Source organism: Chiloscyllium plagiosum, chromosome 9 (genome assembly GCF_004010195.1).
Source record: "Chiloscyllium plagiosum isolate BGI_BamShark_2017 chromosome 9, ASM401019v2, whole genome shotgun sequence".
Classification (NCBI taxonomy): domain Eukaryota; kingdom Metazoa; phylum Chordata; class Chondrichthyes; order Orectolobiformes; family Hemiscylliidae; genus Chiloscyllium; species Chiloscyllium plagiosum.
The window spans coordinates 85784250-85807793 of NC_057718.1; the positions used below are offsets into that span (position 1 = coordinate 85784250).

Below are 23544 nucleotides of genomic sequence, written 5' to 3' on the forward strand. Positions count from 1 at the left end.
GTCTTGCTTGTTTTCTTGAAGCAAGGCTTTTTAGGTCTTACTATTCATATGTCTTCACTCTATGTCATACGTGCTAACCCAAGAGCCCTAGCTATCTCCTTAGCTCCCACGGCAGCTTAGTGCCAATTCATGCCAAATACGCTAACTACTTCTAATGGCTGTCATATATTCCATTCTGACCCAATGCTCCAACTTATCCCCATGGCTCCTATCGCCTCTGTGCCACCTTATTGCCAACTCATGTCACTCCCAGCTGTTCCGTTTTAGATTCTACTGGTACTTAATGCCAATTCACAAATGCACCTAGCACTCTTTGTCTTTACATCCTCCACATCAACCAACTCAGGGTCTACCTTGGGCAGATCTGCGATTAAACAAAATTCTAAATATCTGTTGCAGAGTTTACTATTTTCTAATCAGGGGAAGCTGGTGGTTTAAATGTGATATTACTAGACTAGTAATTCAGCAATCCAGAGCTAAAACTGTAGGAGCACAGATTCAAATTTCAACATGACAGTAAAAGAAATTTATATTGAATCAAATATTTAAAGAAACAGTAAGAGAAAGCTAATAAAGATGGTGGTAACCGTAAAGCTCACTGCTTGTTAAATTCCATCTCGTTCACTGTGAATTAATGCTTTTTAGGGAGGCAACTGGGTCATCTTTACTTAGTCTAGCCTACATGAGATTCCAGACCTAGATTAATGTGACTGATTTGTAACAGTCTCCACGAGGACTTAGTAAGCCATTCACTTCAAATGCAATAAATACTAACCTGGTGAGCAATCCCATGAAAAAATAAATTTTAAAATCCATTTGAGAAAACCTATTTAAATACCCCATTCCAAACCAATCCCTACAGTACTCAGTCCCTTACCAAAGCAGGCAGAAACCCACATCCTTAAATAACCTCTGAATTGTTAATTAAACTCTGAACTTGTAACTCACCCATTGTGATAATGATAGGTCGTGGAAAGCAAACAAGCATTCATAATGTTGTAATGATCACACTTATGATTTTGTTAATAAGCAGTCAGGACAGCTTTCTTTTCAAGTTTTTTAAAAGACTGGCCCTTTAACTAACTTGACAGTTTTACAAAGCTCACCTGTCCTTCATTTATAATTTCTGTAAAGATTTGTAACTCCCATGTTGCAGGTAAAGACTCTGGCTCTAGCGAAAATTGAGTCTGTCTGAACTTAGCGCTGAGTTAATATGGCCCTGTTAGGTTCAGGAGTTGGATATGTAAGAGTCACGTCATATGTCCTCAGCAAAAACGGGATCTGTCTGTAAATGGATCTGGACATCGCTTCTAGTTTGGAAGATCCCTGGTACCTCCATGAAAACCCAGCCATTAAGCACAAAATCTTAGCTGATGCCCCAATGCAGAACTGAAAACGCTGCCTGGTCAGACATATCACCTTCCAGATAAAATGTTAAACCAAGGCCTATCCTCGCAGAAGGATGTACAAAGTCCATTTGCACCAATCAATAGCAAGAGCAGACTTCCTGGTGTCTTGGCTAAAATTTATCCTTTAAGTTAAAACAAATGATCTGGTACTGACTTCATTTGCTGCTTTTTGGATCATGTTAATGCTCAATTTTCTTGACTTGTTTCCAACATTAAAATGTTGACTCTATTTCAAATGTACTTTGTGGGGTGAAGGAAAATCTATTTGAATCTTTTTTCCTCATTCTTGGGGTGCACCAGTGCTCATCATCCACCGCAAAGGAATTTGCTACCCTGACTTCCTGAGAGAGAACGGAGAGGAGCCTAACATTTTTGGGCTGGACAATATTCACAAAGCAGCAGACTCAACTTCCTTTCCTACTGAACTTTAGTAACCAATCAGATTCTCTTTTCAATAATCTAATGCCATGGTCACTTTTACTGAGACCAGCCTTTCATGGTCAGATTTAAGAATAACAAAAATAACTTGCATATCATGGTTGGATTTGGTTTATTCCAAGCCACCGCATTATTAAACCTGTCACAGGCCGTAACCCATAATCTTTTTACCCTCAATATATCCTCTGCTAAAGACCTTTCTAAATATCATTTGAATCCATTTTTATTTCCTTCCTCCATCCTTACACAGGTCTGTTACCCTGATTTGAAAAGGTCTAGCTATTTCCACTTTCCTGTGCTTTTGTCTTCTTATGTGTGAAAAGAATGAACTTGCATTTATATAGCATCCTTCATTATCTCATGACATCCAGAAGTACATTACAGCCAATAAAACATTTCTTGAAGTGGAGTCACTGTTGTATCACACAGCACTGCAAGGCACAGCATGGTCTCAGTCAACAAATGCATTATACAATGTATTTTACTGATTTGGGCCAGGACTTCCCCCTTCTATGAAATAAAGCCATACATTTTCACATTCATTGGTGGAGACTAGGGGCTTGGTTTAACATCTGATTTGATCCACCTGTAATTATTCAATATTCTCCCAGGACAGAGCTGGACTGGATGGGAAACTGACTCAGAATCCAGAGTACCAGCACTGAGGCACAGGTAATACTGATGGCTTGGAAAAGGGAAGCTGAGAAATGAGAATTTCACTCACCTTCCCCCCCACCCAACCTCCCCGGTGTTAGTCAGCCAACTGGGAGGAGAATGGATAATGTTCAGTTTAGCACTCTATGCCATGAGCACATGAAGGGAAATAGATTTTTGGTGTGAATACAAAACAGATGGCAATCTATTGGACTGATGCCCTAAAGGCAGACTGAGTTAACAGATGGACAGGAATTTTTTTTGCCACTGTTTTTCCATCTCTGCACAAGGTTTTGTGATACCTGGTAATGCCAATGGATCAAAAACTCCACAATGTTACCTAAACAAACTGCCTTCAGGTATAAATGGGTCAAGAAAATTATTCAACACTTTTCATGTGATGGATAGGTCGTGTTAAATCTCAAGGGAAGATGAATTCATGGAGACCTTTCACGGTGTGACAAAAAGGCTAGCTAGACAAGGGAAGGAACTTTGACCTTGAGATTTGGGCAGGTTCCAAAGATAGAGTCATGCAGTCTCAAAGCTTGGACTCCAACTAGTCCATGCTGACCATGTTGCCAAAGTAAACTAGTCCCAACTGTCTGCACTTGGCCCATATGCCTCCAAACCTTTCCTATTCATGAACTTATCCAGATGCCTTTTAAACATTGTAACTGTCTGCATCTATCACTTTCTCTGGCAGTTCATTCCACATATGAACCACTCTCTAAAAACATTGCCCTCATGTCCTTTTTAGAACTTTCTCCTCTCACCTTAAAAATATGCCTCCTAGTTTTAAATGCCCCCACCCTCAGGAGAAGATCCTTGTCATTCACCTTTGCCTATCATCCCTCATGATTTCATAGACTTCAATAAGGTTGCCCTTCAACTTCCTATGCTCCAGTGAAAACACTCCCAGCCTTTCCAGTCTATTTTTAGATCTCAAACCCTCCAACATCCCAGTGCATCTTTTCTGAACTATCAGTTTGATAATATCTTTCCTAAAGCAGGGTGGCCAGAACTGTACACAGCACTCCAGAAATCAGGACAGGACTTAGAAACACAAACATAGAAGATGGGAGCAGGAGGTGGCCATTCAGCCCTGAGAGCCTGCTTTGCCATTCATCATCATGGCTGATTGTCCAACTCAATAGCCTAACTCAATAGCCCAATCCTGCTTTCTCCCTATTACCTTTGATCCCATTTGCCTGAAGTGAATCTAGCCACCCTTGAATACATTCAATGTTTTGGCATCAACTACCTGTGGCAATGAATTTCACAGGTTCTCACCACTCTTTGGGTGAAGAAATGTCTCATCTCCATCTTAAATAGTCCACCCCAAATCCCCTGGTTCTGGACATACCCACCATTGGGAACATCCTTCCTACATCCATCCAGTCTAGTCAAAGAATCAGTCATAGAGATGTACAACATGGAAACAGACTCTTTGGTCCAACCTGTCCATGCCGACCAGATAGCCCAACCCAATCTAGTCCCAGCTGCGAGCACCCAGCCCATATCCCTCCATCCCTTCCTATTCATATATCCATCCAGATGCCTTTTAAATGTTGCAATTGTACCAACCTCCACCACTTCCTCTGGCAGCTCACAGTGGCCCAGTGGTTAGCACTGCTCCCTCACAGCACCAGGGACCCAGGGTTCAATTCCCACCTCAGGCAACAGTCTGTGTGGAGTTTGCACATTCTCCATGTGTCTGCGTGGGGTTCCTCCGGTGCTCCCGTTTCTTCCCACAGTCCAAAGATGTGCAGGTTAGGTCAATTGGCCATGCTAAATTGCCTGTAGTGTAAGGTGAAGGGGTAAATGTAGGGGAATGGGTCTGGGTGGGTTGCTCTTCGGAGCGTCAGTGTGGACTTGTTGGGCCGAAGGGCCTGTTTCCACACTAAGTAATCATACACGTACCACGAGTAATCATTTCACGCCTGCATGAAAAAGTTGTCCCTTAGGTCTTTTATATCTTTCCCCTCTCACCCTAAACCTATGCCCTCTAGTTCTGGACACCCCAAACCCAGGGAAGAGACCTTGTCTCTTTATGCTATCCATGCACCTCATGATTTTATAAACCTCTATAAAGGTCACCCCTCAGCCCTGTTAGAATTTTATAAGTCTCTGAGATTCCCTCCTCCTTACTCATTTGAATTCCAGCGAAAACAATCCCAGCCTAGTCAATCTCTCATAAGTCAGTCCTGCCATCCCTGGAATCAGCCTGGGAAACCTTTGCTGGACTCCTTGGAATGCAAGAGCATCCTTTCTCAGAAAAGCAGACTAAATCTGCACTCAATATTCTACATATGGCCTCACCAAGACCCTATAGAACTGCAATGATACATCCCTGCTTCTGTACTCGAAACCTCATGCAATGAAGGCCAATATACCATTTGCCTTCTTTCCTGTCTGCTGCAGCTGCATGCTCACCTTCACCAACTGGTACACGAGGACACCCAGGTCCCTCTGCATACTACCTGAATGGCTGTACATTGAGAGAGGGGAGTAAGCTGCCTTCTTGCTTTTGCTTCCAAAGTGAATACCTCGCATTTATCCAAAATTATTCTGCATCTGCCATTGATTTGCCCACTCACCCAAACTGTCTAGATCATGCTGAAGCATCTCTGCATCCTTGTCACAGTTCACTCTCCCACCCAACTTGGTATCATCTGCAAACTTTGAGTTGTTACATTTAGTTCCCTCATCCAAATCATTAATATATATTGTGAGTACCTGGGGTCCCAGCACCAAGCCCTGTGGCACCCCACTAGTTACTTTCCTCCAATTTGAAAAGTAATGATAAATGTATAAAGTAAGGTCCTGGGGAATGGTGCTGAACAACAACACGAGTGCACATTCATTGCTCCTTGAAATTGGAGTCTCAGGTAGACAGACTAGTGAAGGCGGTGTTTGGTATGCTTACCTTTCTTGGTCAGAGTACTGAGTACAGGAGTTGGGAGGTCATGTTGCAGCTGTACAGGACATTGGTTAGGCCATTTTTGGAATATTGCGTGCAATTCTGGTCTTCCTGCTACAAAGAAGGATGTTGTGAGGGTTTAGAAAAGATTTACAAGGATGTTGACAGGTTTGCAGGGTTTGAGCTATAGGGAGAGGCTGAATAGGCTGGGGCAGTTTTCCCTGGAGCTTCAGAGATTGAGCGGAGGTTGATAAAATCATGAGGGGCATGGATAGGGTAAATAGACAAGGTCTTTTCTCTGGGGTTGGGGAGTCTAAAACTAGAAGGCATAGGTTTAGGTGAAGGGGGAAAAGATTTAAAAGGGACCTAAGGGACAACTTTTTCACGCAGAGTGTGATACATTTATGGAATGAGCTGCCAGAGGAAGTGGTACAGACTGGTACAATTACAACATTTAAAAGGTTCTGGATAGGTATACGAATAGAAGCAATTCACAGGGATATGGGCCAAATGATGGCAAATGGGACTAGATTTCTTTCTGATATTGGGTCGGCATGGGCGAGTTGGATCGAAAGGTCTGTTTCCATGCAATACAGCTCTATGACTCTAAGAGGTCTCACCAACAGTCCTCTTCAACCTCAATATGATGTCCCAACTCCTATACTCAAATGTCTGAGCAATGTAGGCAAGCGTGCTAAACACCACCTTAATCACCCTGCCTACCTACCTGGGCCACAAATTTCAAAAGAATTGTGTGTTTGAACCCCTCAGTCGCTCTCTCTCCCCAAATCTGTGGATGATTATGGGTTGGGAACAGTGATACTGTGTCTAGGAGGTTGCAACCACTGAGACAGAGGGCTTTAGGATCTAGTGGTGTAATAAGTCTGAGGAGAGAGATCCGGAGGTCCAATAGTGTAAAAAGCAACCTGGGAGCATGGGATGGTAGTATGTTCCAATATTGTTGGCAAAGGAAGATCTATTATCCTCTTGGGAGAATGGAACTCAGGAGAATGGGACCCAAATTGTTAGTGACACTTATCAAGCTATCAGATTAACAGTACATTGAACATTTTCCTCGTGAGTGGTGGGTGTCCATATTTATGTTGCTGCTTTTAAGCATTTAAGGATTTTTTCCTTAAATTAGTGAATAGAAAAGAGCTTTATTCATACAGCACCTCTAGACATCCCAAACCGCTTTACAAATAAAGATGTTCTATTGAAGTGTACCCATTATTGATACAAGAGAGATTTGGAAAGGTTTTTAAAAAGATTTTCAATGAGTTAAAAATTCAAGCAGGGCTTTCACAGTTACAAAGGATTGAGTCAGCCAATTATTAATCTGCTGTCAAAAACCAGCCTTTCCTTTTAAAAAAAAATCACTTGCCATTTTGTTTAAAAAAGGATCAAATGCTGCCTTTAATTTAACTCCCGTCATTCCTGAGATCAGACAATGTACAGGGTGATTTCCTCTGAACCTGACTGGTTCTATAAGAGAGGGAGAGTGGGTAACGAGAGCTCAGTAAAGGGGAGGCAAGTGAATGGTAGTAAAGGTGCATCGGGTGGGTGATGGAGAGCGAGGTGGTGAGGGCTTAAGGCAAACCAACACAGACAGAGTTGTAGGGTGAAAGTGAGGACTGCAGATGTTGAAGATTAGAGTCGAGAGTGTGGTGCTGGAAAAGCACAGGTCAGGCAGCATCTGAGGAGCAGGAGAATCGACATTTCGGGCAAACTCCTGATGAAGGGCTTTTGCCCAAAATATCGATCTTCCTGCTCCTGTGATGTTGCCGGACTTGCTGTGCTTTTCCAGCACCATACCCTTGATTCGTTGATGGGTGCATGGCAGAGGTGGCATAAACTGTGCAGTTTCTGGCGAATGCTCTGGGTGCCAGCTACAATAAGCACATATAGGGCAGCACGGTAGCACAGTGGTTAGCACTGCTGCCTCACAGCTCCAGAGACCCGGGTTCAATTCCCGCCTCAGGCGACTGACTGTGTGGAGTTTGCACGTTCTCCCCGTGTCTGCCTGGGTTTCCTCCGGGTGCTCCGGTTTCCTCCCACAGTCCAAAGATGTGCAGGTCAGGTGAATTGGCCATGCTAAATTGCCCATAGTGTTAGGTAAGGGGTAAATGTAGGGGGTATGGGTGGGTTGCGCTTCGGCGGGGCGGTGTGGACTTGTTGGGCCGAAGGGCCTGTTTCCACACTAAGTAATCTAATCTAATCGCGGTTTGTGACTCTGGCCTGGTTGGCGTTGGGAGTTACAATATGGTCGACGGGTAGAGCTGATAATCAAACTGTGCCTTCTCAAACTGCTGTTGCCCTCTCAATGTCGAGTTTTGAATCGGTTTCAATTGACCAGAATGGAAGCAGATTGCACAACATCACTACGCTCCATGTGAAGAAGCTACGATGTTACTTACTTTCATTTCAGGGACAAACAGGGTCTCTGTCAAGCTGTGGGTAACTAATACTAGAGGCTTGAAATATTTCCAATTAGGGTTGCATGCAGAAAATTCACAAACCTATTGCTGTGATGCCTCAGTGCACAGTGCTTGCAGAAAGTTATTTCCTTTGAGGTTCTTAGACTGCAATTTAATATAGTCCTGAATTTTACAGTGTTATCTACCTTAATTGTAATGCAATCCTAGGGACCAGTCCTATAACGCACAAAGTGCCAGGCTGCACACCCACAATACAACACAAAAATCAAACTGCATCCGATAGCTTTAGAAGAGACTTTACAATTATCTTTAATGAGAGTTACTGCTGACCATCTAAATATTACTGACAACACTGTACCTCCCCCTCAGAAATACCAGTCAGATTCACCTAAAGTAATCGCTTGCTTGCATGCAGTAGAATGGTTGTCAGAGTTATTCCCTGTTTTATACACAAAGGGTTCACTGAAATGAAATGTGACTGATGCCAAAAATCCTGGGATGATGACAAAAAAAAAATGTAGTGGAAAGATGCAGGAGGTTGGGTTGTCAATGTAACATTTAAACGACTCTCTTTCAGTCATTTCAGTGAAGATCTCTGTTCCTACTCTGCAAACCAGGCTGTGGGGTGAATACGGCCTGTTAACAAGGAGACGGATAAAGCAATGGTTAGAATTTTCTAATCATAAATAGACCAAGAGGAGAAACGACTTTTCATTGTTTATGTGAAAAAACAAAGCTGCAGCTTACTGTTCCTGTTTCAATAGTCACAGGGACCACCCAATCAAAAACTGGGGGGCTAACTTTCAAAGGATCTTAATGGTCAGCCTGTTATTACATTTAACCTAAGTTGCAGTTAATGCTAATAGTCATTATCCACTGCTCTCAACTCCTCTTGTCCATGAGGGGATAAATGTATATGGCATAATCACAACAAAAGCATCCACGTCTTGTAAGGGGTGTATCTTCAACTGTTGCCGATCACTACCACCTTGACAACATGTGATGCATTAATCCCATGACTTATACAGATAGCAGTTGTAATCTACTTAGTCCCAAGTATATACTCTCATTTCCGAGTGAAGAACACACCTTGTTTCATCTGTCCTGTGATTGGATTTGATGTCAAAGAGAACAACGTATCATGTTGGCAGCATGTCTTTCTGAAGATTTGACTATTAGCCTCAACCTTTCAAACATTGTAGAAGAACAGGTATGGAAGGGAAATGACTAGCAAGTTCCAGTTCACCATGCATTAGCAGTTCAGGAGCTCTGTACATACCTGCCTATCATTCCTTATTTAGACCCATAGAGTCATGGAGATGTACAGCACAGAAACAGACTCTTTGGTCCAACTCATCCATTCCAACCAGATATCCTAAATAAATCTAGTCCCATTTGCCAACATTTGGCCCACATTCACCTAAACCTTTCCTATTCATAAAACCATCCCGGTGCCTTTTAAATTGGATCAGCCTCTTAGTTCCTCTAGTAACTCATTCCATACATGCACCACCCTCTGCATGAAAAAGTTGCCCCTTAGGTCCCTTTTAAATCTTTCGGCTCTCACCCTAAACCTATGCCCTCTAGTTTTGGACTCCCCCAGCCGTCTATTTACTCTATCCGTGCCCCTCATGATCTTACAAGCCTCTATAAGGTCTCCCCTCAGCCTCTGAAGCTCCAGGGAAAACAGCCTCAGCCTATTCAGCCTCTCCCTGTAGCTCAAATCCTCCAATCCTGGCAACATCCTTGTAAATCTTTTCTGAACCTTTTCAAGTTTTACAACATCCTTCCTATAGCAGGGAAATCAGAGTTGCACACAGTATTTCAACAGGGGCCTAACCAATGTCCTGTCCAACTGCATCATGACCTCCCAACTCCTATATTCAATGCACTGACCAATAAAGGAAAGCATACTAAATGCCTTCTTCACTATCCTATCTACCTGCAGTTCAAGGAGCTATGAACCTGCACTGCAAGGTCTCTTTGTTCAGCAACACTTCCCAGGACCTTACCAGTGTAAATGTCCTGCCCTGATTTGCCTTTCCAAAATGCAGCACCACACATTTATCTAAATTAAACTCCATCTACCACTCCTCAGCCCATTGACTCATCTGATCAAGATCCTGTTGCACTCTGGGGTAACCTTTCTCTGTGCCTACCACACCTCCAATTTTGATGTCATCTGCAAACTTCTTGGATCACAACTCACTCTAAGCAATAGGTCAGGCCCCAGTAACTTGTTTAAACCTGTAACAGATTAAGAGGTATATGTTTATCTATTGTGAAGTTTAAGCAGTATTAAATAGCTCACTCTGGAAAATCTAATTTTAAGCAGAACTCATTGGCATGGAGACTCCATTATTATTGCTTAAATATAGTCATATCATGACTGACTAATATCTTCCAATGCCATGTCTACCTGATCTCTCTCTGGCAATAAGGAATCAAACCAATTATTTAATACTTCTCTTGTTTCACAATCATTACATGGAATTTTATCCAACACATCCTCTTGCAGCCCTATTCCAATTTTCATTTTGTACATTATTAATACAAAATATATTATTTGTTTGCTTTATGCTTCCTGCCTTCCTATTAACTGTTTTAAATGTCTCTAATTTTCATTGCTCCCTTGTCCATTCTCACCCCTTTTGTCCATGTCCTTGCCATCGCTTTTCCCTGTTTGTATATTCAGCCCTTGATTATAATTAGTATTTCTTTTTTCTTGTTTTTAAACATCAGAACTTATTTTTTCAATGGAAACTGAACAGTCTAAAATGTTACTGATCATTGTTCCCCATCATTGTTTGCTAATTTTTTTTCATTTTATTTGCAGTTCTATTTTGAGTTCCTTAAAATAAACTTTTCACCAATTTATTACCTTGGACCGGTCTTTCTCAATTATTACCTTGAAGCATATTGCATTAAGCCCATTATTGTCTAGTTGTTCCCTGCTTTAACTTTACTCATCTACTTTGGTTAATTCTCCCTTAAAATATTCAATAGCAAATGTTCCTTTGCTGAGAGTTTTGGGTTTAGAAAGGTGTCTGAAAACACATTAGAGATTTAATTCTCTTACAGGCATCAATGGAAACAGAAATAGCATCGGCAATTCAGTCTCTCAATCACTGCTCTGACTTTCAATTAGATCATAGTTGATCTTCCACCTCAATTTCCATTTCCTGCACTATTCCCATTCCCTTCATTGAGTCATAGAGATGTACAGCATGGAAATAGACCCTTCGGTCCAACTCGTCCATGCAGACCAGATATCCTAACCTAATCTAGTCCCATTTACCAGGACTTGACCCATATTCCTCTAAACCCTTCCTATTCATGTACTCATTCAGATGCCTTTTAAATACTGCAACTATACCAGCCTCCACTACTTCCTCTGGCAGCTCATTCCATACACGCACCACCCTCTATGTCAAAATGTTGCCCCTTAGGAGCCTTTTATACCTTTCCCCTGTCACCCTAAACCTCTGCCCTCTAGTTCTGGGCTCCCCCACCCCAGGGAAAAGGTTTTCTCTATTTACCCTATACATGCCTATGAGGTCACCCCTCAGCCTTCGATGGTCCAGTCTATATCTTTCATATCTTGTTTCAATTTGCTCACTGACTGATCTCCATAGGCTTCAAGGTAGAGAATTCAAAACATTGCCATCCTCTGGGTGATTAGGTTCCTCCCCATCTGAGCCATGAATGAGCTCCCTCTCATTCTGAGACTGTGCCCCCCGACCAAAGACAAGTAACTGAACAGTTCAGCATCCAGACAAATTGGTAAATTATTTCATCAATAACCACTACAGAGTATTGGTAAACTTTGACTACTGATCTTTGAAATCAGGATTCATAAGATACACAACTGTTGCTGGAATTATTGTTGAGTCTTTATCAGATTTATTGCAGCCTAAGGTTCATTTTGGACAAAGCTAGTCAAGTTGTGTGGAAGAAGAAACTGAAGAGGTGAGGGGGTAACATACTCTTGAGAGAAAAAGAACCTATCTACTCGACAAGGTGCAAATAGCCTACTTACACATTTGACCAGCCAATGCAAGACTAGGCACAACAGCAGATATGAAGAGTTAGTGCCAATGGAACAAAACAAGCCTCACAAACAAACAGTGCCCAGCTATGGTAAACAAAATGCTATATCTGAAACTACAGGTTATTTTCATATTTAAGATACAAGGCTTGGGGCAGGGAAAAGCCAAATGCTTAGGAGATTAATGTGATAGCACCTCCAGTTCTGGAAAAGATATCAGAGGCATTCCAAAGGGAAATTAGTTGTTCAACTGATCCAGGTTTGATAGATAGTTTGACAGGTTTGAAGGGCTATGAACCAAAGGCAGGTATATGGTGTTAGGCCACAGATCAGACATGATCTCATTGAATGTTGTAGAACAGGCTTGAGGGGCTGAAAGGCCGACTCCTGTTCCTACATAATCCTAAGATGGTAAGAGTAACCAAAGTTGCCCGAAAGAAACAAACATTCTGAACAAAAATGAGCAGTACAACCCACTTGAGCTCAGCAAGGAATCAACTGAAGTTGATCAGACGGTGAATAGACTTGTAAACAAATTGGTTTAAACTGATACAAGCTTAAAAATAAAGGTTCTGGATGGAAGTGTTGAAAGATGTCACCAATAGTGCTATCAAGCAGCACCTGCTCAGCAATAACCTGCTTCCTGGCAGCCAGTTTGGGTTCTGTTGGAGCCACTCAGCTCCTGGGTTCATACATGAACAAAACAGCTGAATTCCAGAGGTGAGGTATATTAAGGCCATATTTTACTGTTGCCACCTAGAAACCCTAGCAAAGCTAGAATTAATGGAAATCTGGGGCAAACACTCCACTGGTTGGAGTCATACCACATAGGAAAATGATTGTGGTTGCTGGAGGTCAGTCAGCTCAGCTCCAGGAGTTCCTCAGGGTACTGTCCGAGACCCAACCATCTTCAGCTGCAATGACCTTCCCTCCATAAGGGGTCAGAAGTGGGAATGTTTGCTGATGATTGTACAATGATCAGCAACATTCACAATTCCACAGATATTGGAGCAGTTCATGTTCAAATGCACCAAGTTCTGGACAATATCCAGGTTTGGACTGATAAGTGGGAAGTAACACTCCATCTAGCCAAATGCCAAACAATGGCTATCTCCAATAAGTGATAAAACATAGAGAACAATACAGCACAGAACAGGCCCTTCGGCCCTTGATGTTGCACTGACCTGTGAACTATTCTCAGCTCGTTCCCCCTACACTATCCCAAAATCATCCATGTGCTTATCCAAGGATTGTTTAAATCTCCCTAGTGTGGCTGAGTTGACTACATTAGCAGGTAGGGCATTCCACGTCCTTACCACTCAGTCAAAAACCTGCCTCTGACATCGGTCTTAAATCTATCACTCAATTTGTAGTTATGCCCCCTCGTACACGCTGACATCATCCTAGGAAAAAAGACTTTCACGGTCTACCCTATCTAATCCTCTGATCATCTTGTAGGTCTCTATCAAATCCCCTCTTAGCCTTCTTCTTGCCAATGAGAACAGGTTCAAGTCTCTCAGCCTTTCCTCATAAGACTTTCCCTCCAGACCAGGCAACATCCTGGTAAATCTCCTCTGCACCTTTTCCAATGTTTCCACATCCTTCCTGAAATATGGCGACCAGAACTGTACACAATATTCCAAGTGTGGCCGCACCAGCGTTTTGTATAGTTGCAGCATGATATTGCGGCTCCGGAACTCAATCCCTCTACGAATGAAACCTAGCACACCGTATGCCTTCTTAACGGCACTATCCACCTGGTGGCAACTTTCTGGGATTTATGTACATGGACTCCAAGATCCCTCTGCACATCCACACTACCAAGAATCTTTCCATCGACCCAATAGTCTACCTTCCTGTTATTCTTCCCAAAGTGCATCACCTCACATTTAACTGCACTGAACTCTATAGATGATCTAACCATCACCCTCTGACATTCAATGGTGTCACTATCACTGAATCCCCCACTATCAACATTCTGGACCAGAAACCCAGCTGCACTCACCACACAAACACTTTGGCTATAAGAGCAAGATGGAAGTTAGTAATTCTGCAGTGAGTAACTCATCTCCTGACTCCCTGAAGGCTGTCCACCATCTGGAAGTCAGGAGTGTAATGGAATACTCCCTACTTGCCTGGACGAATGCAGCTCCACCAGAACTCAAGAAGCTTGACACCATCCAGGACAATGCAGCATGATTGGCACCACATTCACAAACATCCATGCACCCCCCCCCACCACCAATGCTCAGTAGGAGCAGTGTGTACTACCTACAAGTTGCACTGCAGAAATTCACCAAAGATCCTTAGACAGTACCTTCCAGCTCCATAACCACTTCCATCTAGAAGGACAAGGGCAGCAGATACATAGGAACTTCAGCCATTACAAAGATCCTCTTCAAGCCACTCACCGATCTGACTTGGAAATATATCACTGCTCCTTCACTGACGAAGGGTCAAATCCTTGAATTCCCTCCGTAAAGACATTGTGGATCAACCTATAGCACATGGTCTGCTGTGGTTCAAGAAGGCAACTCCTTACTAGGGCAAATAGAGATGGGCAATAAATGCTGGCCAGCCAGTGACGCCCATGTCTACGACAGAATTGAAAGTAAGTGTCAGACAATATTTGGTAAATACCATTTCTCTAATGCCACAGATGACGATATGAAAATTCCTAGTCAACCAGGAAGCCAGACTAACATCCAAGGATTCAAGACATGATTGAGAATAATATCCTGGTCTGAGAAGCTAGGTTATTACTATATGTTTCAACAGAGCAGCCATCTTCCATGATGGACATCAATAAAAGATTAAAGGTCCTACAAATGAGGTTATGTGGAAACTAGCTGAGATCACAGGGAAAGATTCAACTGTACAGGGGGAGGAGAAAATTAAGGGTCCTCCAGATAAGGGATGGGACCAACTATTGAGTTTAATAGGAATGATATCCTCCATAAAGATAAAAGATCTCTAACTGGGAAATGATTTACAGTGAATCAGTATCAAGGTCTTCATTTCTCAGGTCAAAGCCCAGACAATCTTCCAACTCCAATTCTGGAAGAACTGCCCGAGTTTGTGAAGTCAGAGACAAGAGGAAAGCTGGGATGTGGTAAATATTATCTGTAAGGAAAAGAGAGGTCCACATTATACAGTGTAATGGCTAGGAAAGGTTTCATTTTTGTGATGGAGTACCATATGTGGCTCCTGTTAAAATTTAGACAACTTAGTTAGGCATAAGTGCAGTTTGTATCTACTTCTATGATGCAGGAAAGTGAATTTTGTTAATACTCATGAACGTTTCCTTTTCAACCCCCCCAACAGGTTCTTAGACTTAAAAAGGAAGATTAAGAGCTGTTGTGACACAATGGTTCCAGTCCCACCTGCTCCAGAGGTTTGTGATAACATATTGATCAGAGAAAATATCTAGAAAGAGAGTTAGTGTAAGTACTCTACTCCAACTTTAATCTGCTAGTGGATGATGCTGCAGATATGTGATAGGTTCGAGACTCTCCAGCTAGGGAAACATCCTTCTTGCATCTACCTTGTCAAGCTCTGCTGGTGTTTGATATACTTATCACCTTAACTACCTCTTCTGGCCAACTAATTTCAGGATTGTTGAAATTGGCCAATGACATCTTCTATTAACCATTTTTTTAGATGTGACATTAAACTGAGATTCCCCCTGCCCTTTCAGATGAACATTAAAGATCCTGTACTTGACTATTTCAGAGATGAGCAGGGGAGGTATCCCAGTGTCCTGGCCAATCATTATCAATCAACATCACAATAAAGGTCATCTAGTCATGTGTGCTCCATAGAGGTTTGCTGTGTGTAAATTGGCAGCTGTGTTTCCGACATTACCATCGGGACTGTACATCAAATATTATTGCATTGGCTGTAAGGCATTTTGTGAAGTCTGTCATTTGTGAAAAGTGCTATATAAATGCTAGCCTGTCTTTCTTTTGATTTCCCTGCATATTTCTTCCTTCACCTCCCTTCATTATTAGGTAATCTGCAGAATACACATATTATCCTTTTTTTTTTAGAAAGAAGTCTCCACCAATATAGACTCTATTTCCCGTTTACAGATTATGCCACTCATTTTATTGCAATTATGTTTTCTGTTACAAATACTCTTCCCTCATCTCCTCTTTCTCCCCTCCTTGCCTTTATAAATAAATTATGCCTCTCAGCGCTGGGGGCGTGGGTTCAATTCCACCGGCAGGCAATTGTCTGTGTGCAGTTTGCTACATTGCCCGTAGTGTCCAGGGATGTGCAGGCCAGTTGGATTAGTCATAGGAAATGCCAGATAATAGGGTAGGGGGCTGGATACGATGCTCTTTGGACGGTCAGTATGGAATCGATGGGCTGATGGCCTGCTTCCACACTGCAGGGGTTCCATGACTATTTTCGTAACTGTGTCTCCGTAATTGTTATTCCATTTGGCTTCTTGCAATATATCAAAGCTTCTACTTTCCCATTCTGTTAAGGACACTGTGTACAAAGCTGTATATGGATGACTTAACTCATTTTAACAGCAGTCTGTTTTGCTTTACTTTTAACGATTTTTTTTATATGTACATGGGAAATAGGAGCAAGAGTAGGACATTGAGTCATTTGAAACTGCTCCAGCGCTTAACAGGATAATTACTGACCTTGTACCTCAACTTCAGCCTCCCTCACTATCTTTTTATTTCTTGATTTTGATAATATCCAAAAGCTATTGACCTTGATCTTGAATATTCTCAACTACTGAACATCTGCAGCTCTCTGAGTAAAGAATTCCAAAGGTTTATATGACAAAGTTTTGTTTCCTCTCAGTCCCAAATGGACAGACTCATTATTGTGAGACTCTGACGCATATTGTGGGCTGCCCAGCCCTGGGTAACATCCTCCCAACATATAGCCTGTCAAGCCGCTTAAGAATTTTATACATTCAATGTGATCACCTCCCACTTTCTAAACTGCAGGGAAGGTTGGCCCAGTCTACTCAATCGCTCCTCATAGGTCAAGTCTCTCATTCCAGGAAGCAGTCGAATGAACCTTCACTGTACTCTCCTGGTGCAAGTATGTTCTTCCTTAGGGAAGGAGATCAGAAATGCATAAACTGCTCCAAAAGTATCCTCACCATTTCTCTGTGTAATTATAGTAAGCTTCTTTAGTCTCATACTCTTTTGTAACAGAAATTACTTCGCAATTTTTCTTCCAAATTGCTTGCTTTAGCTGCATGTCAATATTCAGTGATTCACTTTCAAGGACACCCAAGTCCATTGGAATACAAATATTTTCAAGTTTCTCACCATTCAAAAAAAAAAAATTTTTTATTATTAAAACCAAAAAATGTTTTTATTCTCCTGTCCTAAAATGCTTCATTCTCAGACCATTCCCCGACTTGCTTTAGTCTGTCCACTGCTTTTCTCCTTAGTTTCATTTCTATTGAGCTTGGCTTCATTTTCCGGGGACACTTTCCTCCCTAATACTACTTTGAAAAGCTTTGTTACTCCAATAATTCCCCATTTCGTTGAGACACTGGTCCCATTCCATTCCAGGGGAAATCTGTCCCATTGGCATACTGGGTCAAGTTGGAACAGTATCAATGGATAGAAACACCCCTTTCCTACTGCAGCTTTTAGGCACAGCCTTTTCGGGGAGACTAGAAGTAGAGAACATTGTTTCCAAATAACAGGCTTCACATTTAAGAGTGTGATAGGGAGAATTCTTTCCTCTCAGTGGATCGTGAATCTGTGGAACTCTAGTGGAGGCAGGGTCATTGAATAATTCTGATAATAGTAAGAATGTATCTAACTCAGTGAGGCAGTCAAAGGGTATAGGGAATAGGCAAGAGAATGGAATTTGCAATCCAAATAGATCAACCATGTTCTGATCAAATAGAGAGCAGGTTTAAGGACTTACTTTTGCTCCTGTTTATTTTTTTTTAAGTTAATTATTGCTCACTATATCATTTTAATTGCATGACACTGTGAATGTTTACTATAAATTCCATGACTTATAATCCTGCCCCACTAGTTACCGGATGAAACAGCGCTCTGAAAGCTAGTGCTTCCAAATAAACCTGTTGGACTATAACAGGGTGTTGTGTGATTTTTAACTTTGTACACCCCATCTGGTTTTATCAGAGACCGCCACAATTGGATTTTCCCTGTCCTTTCCAAATTCCTCTCCAGAAGCCTCGAGATACTATGTACTCTGCAACCGAATGGGTAACACTCACTTCAGGACTGAATAAACCGGTGGATCAAAGGGAATCAGGAGAAGCTCCATGAACTGTGATCGATTGGCCTGATAGCATTGCTGCTGCTGGAGCGGAACAAGGCTTTGGTAATCAGTAACCACACTGATGCCAGCCAAATGTTTGATGATGTACAGTGACGTTTCCCTTCATTGAACTGTCCTTGGGACCTTTCATCTCTACTTACTTCGTGTGAAAGGTAGAAGGCAGCGATTCCCAAAGGCCAGAAGCAGCAGAGCATGGAGAAAACGCTAAGGCCCAGATGGTCCCTGGGTGGTATCATCAGAAAATTGTCCTCACTTTCCGTCTCACTTGAGTAATCACTCTGCACAAAATCAAAAAAGCAAGTTAATTGCACACCTCTGTATTGTTTCTTCATTTCAAAACAGAATGGTCAGTTCATAAGGACATCCAGGAATCAGGTAAAGAGTCAATGAACTGTGATGGAATCTCACAAAGGCTGAAAGCTTGCACTTTAACATCAGGACGTATGAAGGAATTCCCAACATCAGTAAGTCTCTGTTAATCACATCTGCTAAATGCCAATCTAAATAAACAGAATCCAGTGGTGATGTCACTTGACAATTGCAAGTCCAGAGCCTCGACCAGTCTCATAGGATCTCTACAGTGTGGGAGCACACCTTTTAGCCCATTGTGTCTGCAGTGACCCTCTGAAGAGCATCCCACCCAGGTCCATCCCCCTTACACTATCCTTGTAACTGCATTTCCCGTGACCAATTTACCTAATCTCGACACTACAGAACAGTTTAGCACGGCTAATCTACCTAATCTGCACATCTTTGGACTGTGGGAGGAAACCGGAGCACCCAGAGGAAACCCATTCACACAGACAGTTGACCAAGAGTGGAATCGAACCTGTGCCCCTGATGCTGTGAGGCAGTTCTAACTACTGTCTCAACTGAGGTTAAAGCAATTCTTAAAGAACTATGTTTGTCAATCTTCAATTTTGCTTTTCCAGGGAGGCAAAATTTGACTTAAGATCCTACAATTCTTTGCCAATTGAGAAAGGTGCACCACTGATGCATTCAGAAAACAGGTAGAAATAGATTGTGCCAACTTGAGAAATACAAAAACTAGAAAATAGACTCAAATGAGGAGAATAGGAACTATTGTGAATTGTTATGAAAAAGAGTCGTTTCAGATTTGAAGCATTAGCTTTTTCTCTCCCCAATACTGCCAGACCTGCTGAGTTGCTCCAACATTGTGTTTGTTTCTGATTTCCAGCTTCTGCATTACTTTGTTTTGATTTAGCTACAAATTCCTTTGAAATTACTCCACTCCTATGCTTTTAACAAAAAATGAATTGGTGCCAATAACATTTGACTTTTATTGTTCAGTTTAATTTTCTTCCCATCTTTTGTTCACAGGTTTTCATAACCAAGTCTGACATTTCCTATTGAAGGGAAAAACAGAACAATTGGATTGATCCCAATTTTATCTCCGGAATAAAAGTAGTGGAGCAGAGAACCTGCTTAAATCACACGTATTTGAACAACCAATTTAATCAAGTAGTAAGAATTGGCCATTGAAGGTCAGTTTTCAAATTATTTTCTTCCCCCGCCTTTACTCATGAGGTAACCTAGTTCGATTTGAAATGAACTTTAATGTGAAGTATTTCAACCAATATATACGTTCTAGGATAACAAGACATAATATGTTTGGTGATTCATTTCACTTATAAATAATTGAACATAGGATTGTTATGACGATGTGGGTGTCTGTACCTTTAAGAAAGGTAAAAGCTTGCAGAACTACCTGACCAAGTAACCTTTTGGTCCAGCAGTTAGTGAAGCTGGTTGTCTGGAGACAAAAACAAATTTGAATTAGGTCAATCAGTTTAAGTGAAACCTCCCCAAAAAAAAAATACCAAGCTCCAATCAAGTTTGAATTGAGTATATTGACAATATTAAAAGCCAATTACATAATCCAATGCTTTGGGGGGTATGAGACCAGGGAAAATTGAACAGTTGGGAGATAACTGCCAAAAGTCCAACAGACATAGGCTGCTAGTCAGAACTGTCTGAGGGGAACCGGTGTAGAGAAGGAGTTTGCACAGAGAAAGACATCAACACTAACCTGCAGAGCAAATCTATAGAGGAAGACATAAATAGAAGATTTGACCACTGGCTGGTTTTGATATTTGAATTGTTCAGTAAATCTTAATCAGGGGTGTTACCAGACTAGTATTATAGAAGGGAAAGTAAGAGATAGGTTAGAGGAAGTTGTTGTAAATAATTGTTAGTTAATTATTCTCGGTTATATTTTAAGAAATAAACTTGTTAATTTTTACTTGAAATAGTTCTTGGCCTCTCGGACTTTCATAGATTACAGCATGGGATAAATCTGTGTGTTGCTGGTTTAAATGAAGGAGCGTTTACCTCATATTGTAACAGAATAAAGCATTCATCTTAAACACCTTAACCAGCCAAAGTGCTACATGCCCTACCGAGAATTAATGTGTGTTTTTTTAAAAAATAAGGGCTAGAGAAAGAGGGCTTTGTCAACCTTTATCACTATCCAAGATCTCAAAAGACAGTAGTGGTCTTCCTGTCTTCTCTTCTTACTAGGTACATAAGACATACTCTCTCTCTCTCTCGTAGAATTTTATTGTTTTATACTTCTCTTCTGGTTGTTTGAAATCCTCTCTATTTTACCATTACCTGTTGCTTGAAGGAGTTGCCAAACAGATTTGAAGTTGCCATGTGACTTTGTGCAAGAATGTTTGTGAACAAATGTAGATGCTCCAGCCAATGGTCACAAAACGAAGGAACGATTGGTGCTGTAATGATACTGGACATTGATCTAGCTGACTTGCTGTCAACGGTCACATATCACCTGGGCATGGAAACCCTTTCAATTCCGTTAGTGGGCAGAGTTGACATGTGATACCCAGAAAATGCTGTGCAGGTGGTGTATGGCACCCTTTAATCCTGGTGGAGACATAGATCACTGTACAGGGGTCTCTTTAGCAAAGAGAATGAAATGTAGAATGCCAGTGACCTCTCTTACGTAACAGTGGATGGAAGACTGAGATGCTGTAAACATCTCCAGTCCCAACTTATAGAAAGAAAGACACAGGCACAGTCATTCTCACTGGCACTGCTGCTCTCACCCATCTCCTATAATTCTATTGTGGCGTTTGCAGGTAGCAGATTTCAGTAAGAACCTCCTAAAGTAGGATGGAAACCCCAAGACAAAGATGTTCATCTGCAGAGGGCTCTTTCTCCACCTCCTCCTCTTTACTCTTAAAGCAGCCTACCCTACTCTGTGTGACCTCTGTTCATTCTCCCGATCACTGTCTTTTCCAAAGGAGAACGGTAACAACTGAACTCATGCCTGGGAACAAATGGTTTATGTAGAAACCATAAAGTCAGCACAAATTCCTTCAACAAGAGCCAAATCTGGTCACTTGTAATCTTTTGCAGCTTTAAACTTCAGAAAGCTCAAAACATTTGTAGAATTGAAGTCAAACCTAGTGACTAATCTGTGTTGTGGAAGAGGGGTGGAGGTTACCTTCCTTATACATATCAAACTGTGAGAGTTTAAGCTTGAGTGTGAGAGATTCACTGCAGGAGTCACATCAGTGTTTCCTGTTGATTAATGCCAAGATCTGCCTGCCCTGTGCATTTACTCAGCCTTTCACTTTGACTTTGTCTCAACGCAGTGTCCAGCAAAGCTCACCCAAAAGATATATGTGTACCCCATTAGCTGCCTTTCTGATCCTCAAATAACAACCATGGCATCCAAACAGTGAAGGTTACCCATCCCAATGTCAAACAGCTGAGACCATCCTTCCAACCAATTATTTCTGCATTATAGTTTAGGCTCTATTGGAAACAAAATTAAAAAAAATAAATTGTTATTCTCACAAAAGGGCATAAAAAACATTCAATTGTGGACTACTTCAGAAATCTTATTCAATCAACTAACATGACTTTGAAACTAAAACGGAGTAAAATCTGATTAAGATGTTCATTTCTGAAAAAGGAGAAGAGAACCACCTCATGCTGGAAATCAGAAACAATCTCTGTTTTGGTTTCTGTTCATTCCAAAGTTTATGAAGTGATATTATAAATAATGGGAGGGTGTTGGTGGTGTAAAAATGATCTCACTATAATGGGGTAAATGTGCATCATCCCATTATTTGGGGAAGAAATGCAGTGCACATTCTATACCCGCAACTAAATCAGCTGGGTCAAAGGGCCAAGCAGTGGCAGATGCAGTTTAATTTAGATAAATGTCATTTGTTGCATCTTGGAAGGCCAAACCAGGACAGGACTAACACAGTTAATGGTAAGGCCCTGGGGTGTGATGTCGAAAAAAAGAGACGTGGGTATGTAGTTCCTTTAAATGATTCCCTTCCTGATGTAGGGCTTATGTCCAAAACATCGACTCTCCTGCTCCTCGGATGCTGCCTGACCTGCTGTGCTTTTCCAGCACCACTCTAGACACTGATCTCCAGCAAGTGCTGTCCTCACTTTCTCCTCATTCCTTTAAAGTTGTGTGACAGGGTGGTGAAGGCAGCATTTGAGATGCTTTCCTGCATTGGTCAGAGTATTGAATATAGGAGTTGGGACGTCATTTTGCAAGTGCACAGGATGTAGGTGAGGCCACTTTTGGAATACCACATACAGCTCTGGTCGCTCGGCTTTAGGAAGGATATCATTAAATTAGAAAGGGTGTAGAAAAGATTTACAAAGATGTTGCTGGGATTGGAAGATTTTAGTTGAGAGAGACCAGATAGGCTGGGACTTTTTTCCCTGGAGCATAGGAGGTTGAGGGGTGAGCCTATAGGGGTTTATAAAATCATGAGGGTGGGGTGAAAAGCCAAGATCTTTTCCTGAGGGTGGGGTAAATTCAAAACTAGAGGGCACAGACTAAAGGTAAAAGGGGAAGGATTTAAAAGGAACCTGTGGGACAGAATTCTCACACACAGGTTGGTTTGTGTATGGAATTAATTGAAAAAGGTGTTGCTGGAAAAGCACAGGTCAGGCAGCAACCGAGGAACAGGAGAATCAAAGTTTTAGGCATGAGCCCTTCTTCAGGAATGAGGAAGGTGTGCCAAGCAGGCTAAGATAAAAGGTAGGGAGGAGGGACTTGGGGGAGGGGCGTTGGCAATGCGGTAGGTGGTTTCAGGTAGGTTTCCTGAAGAAGGGCCTGTGCCCGAAACGTCGAATCTCCTGTTCCCTGGATGCTGCCTGAGCAATAAAGTTTCAACTTTGATCTCCAGCATCTGCAGACCTCACTTTCTCCTCCGGAAAGAGGTTAAGGTGAGGGTGATCGGCCGGAGAGGGGGTGGGGGCAGAGAGGTCGGGAAGAAGATTGCAGATCAAGAAGGCGGTGCTGAGTCTGAGGGTTGGGAC

The 23544-nt window shown here is 41.9% G+C and overlaps 1 protein-coding gene across 11 annotated transcripts in view; it reads right to left on the reverse strand.

Moving 5' to 3' along the window:
• The window catches only part of LOC122553023 (synapse differentiation-inducing gene protein 1-like), a 67817-nt gene that overhangs the window by 9966 nt on the left and 34307 nt on the right, over positions 1-23544 (reverse strand). For 6 of the 11 annotated variants that reach the window (XM_043696445.1, XM_043696441.1, XM_043696438.1 and 3 more), the window contains one exon: positions 17447-18485. In XM_043696445.1, the coding sequence (XP_043552380.1) occupies positions 18177-18485 (309 nt within the window). In that variant the 3' untranslated portion in view covers positions 17447-18176. Of the gene's footprint in view, positions 1-8189; positions 8496-17446; positions 18486-23544 lie in introns of those variants that run through there. The other 5 variants (XM_043696446.1, XM_043696448.1, XM_043696447.1 and 2 more) reach the window with 4 other exon arrangements.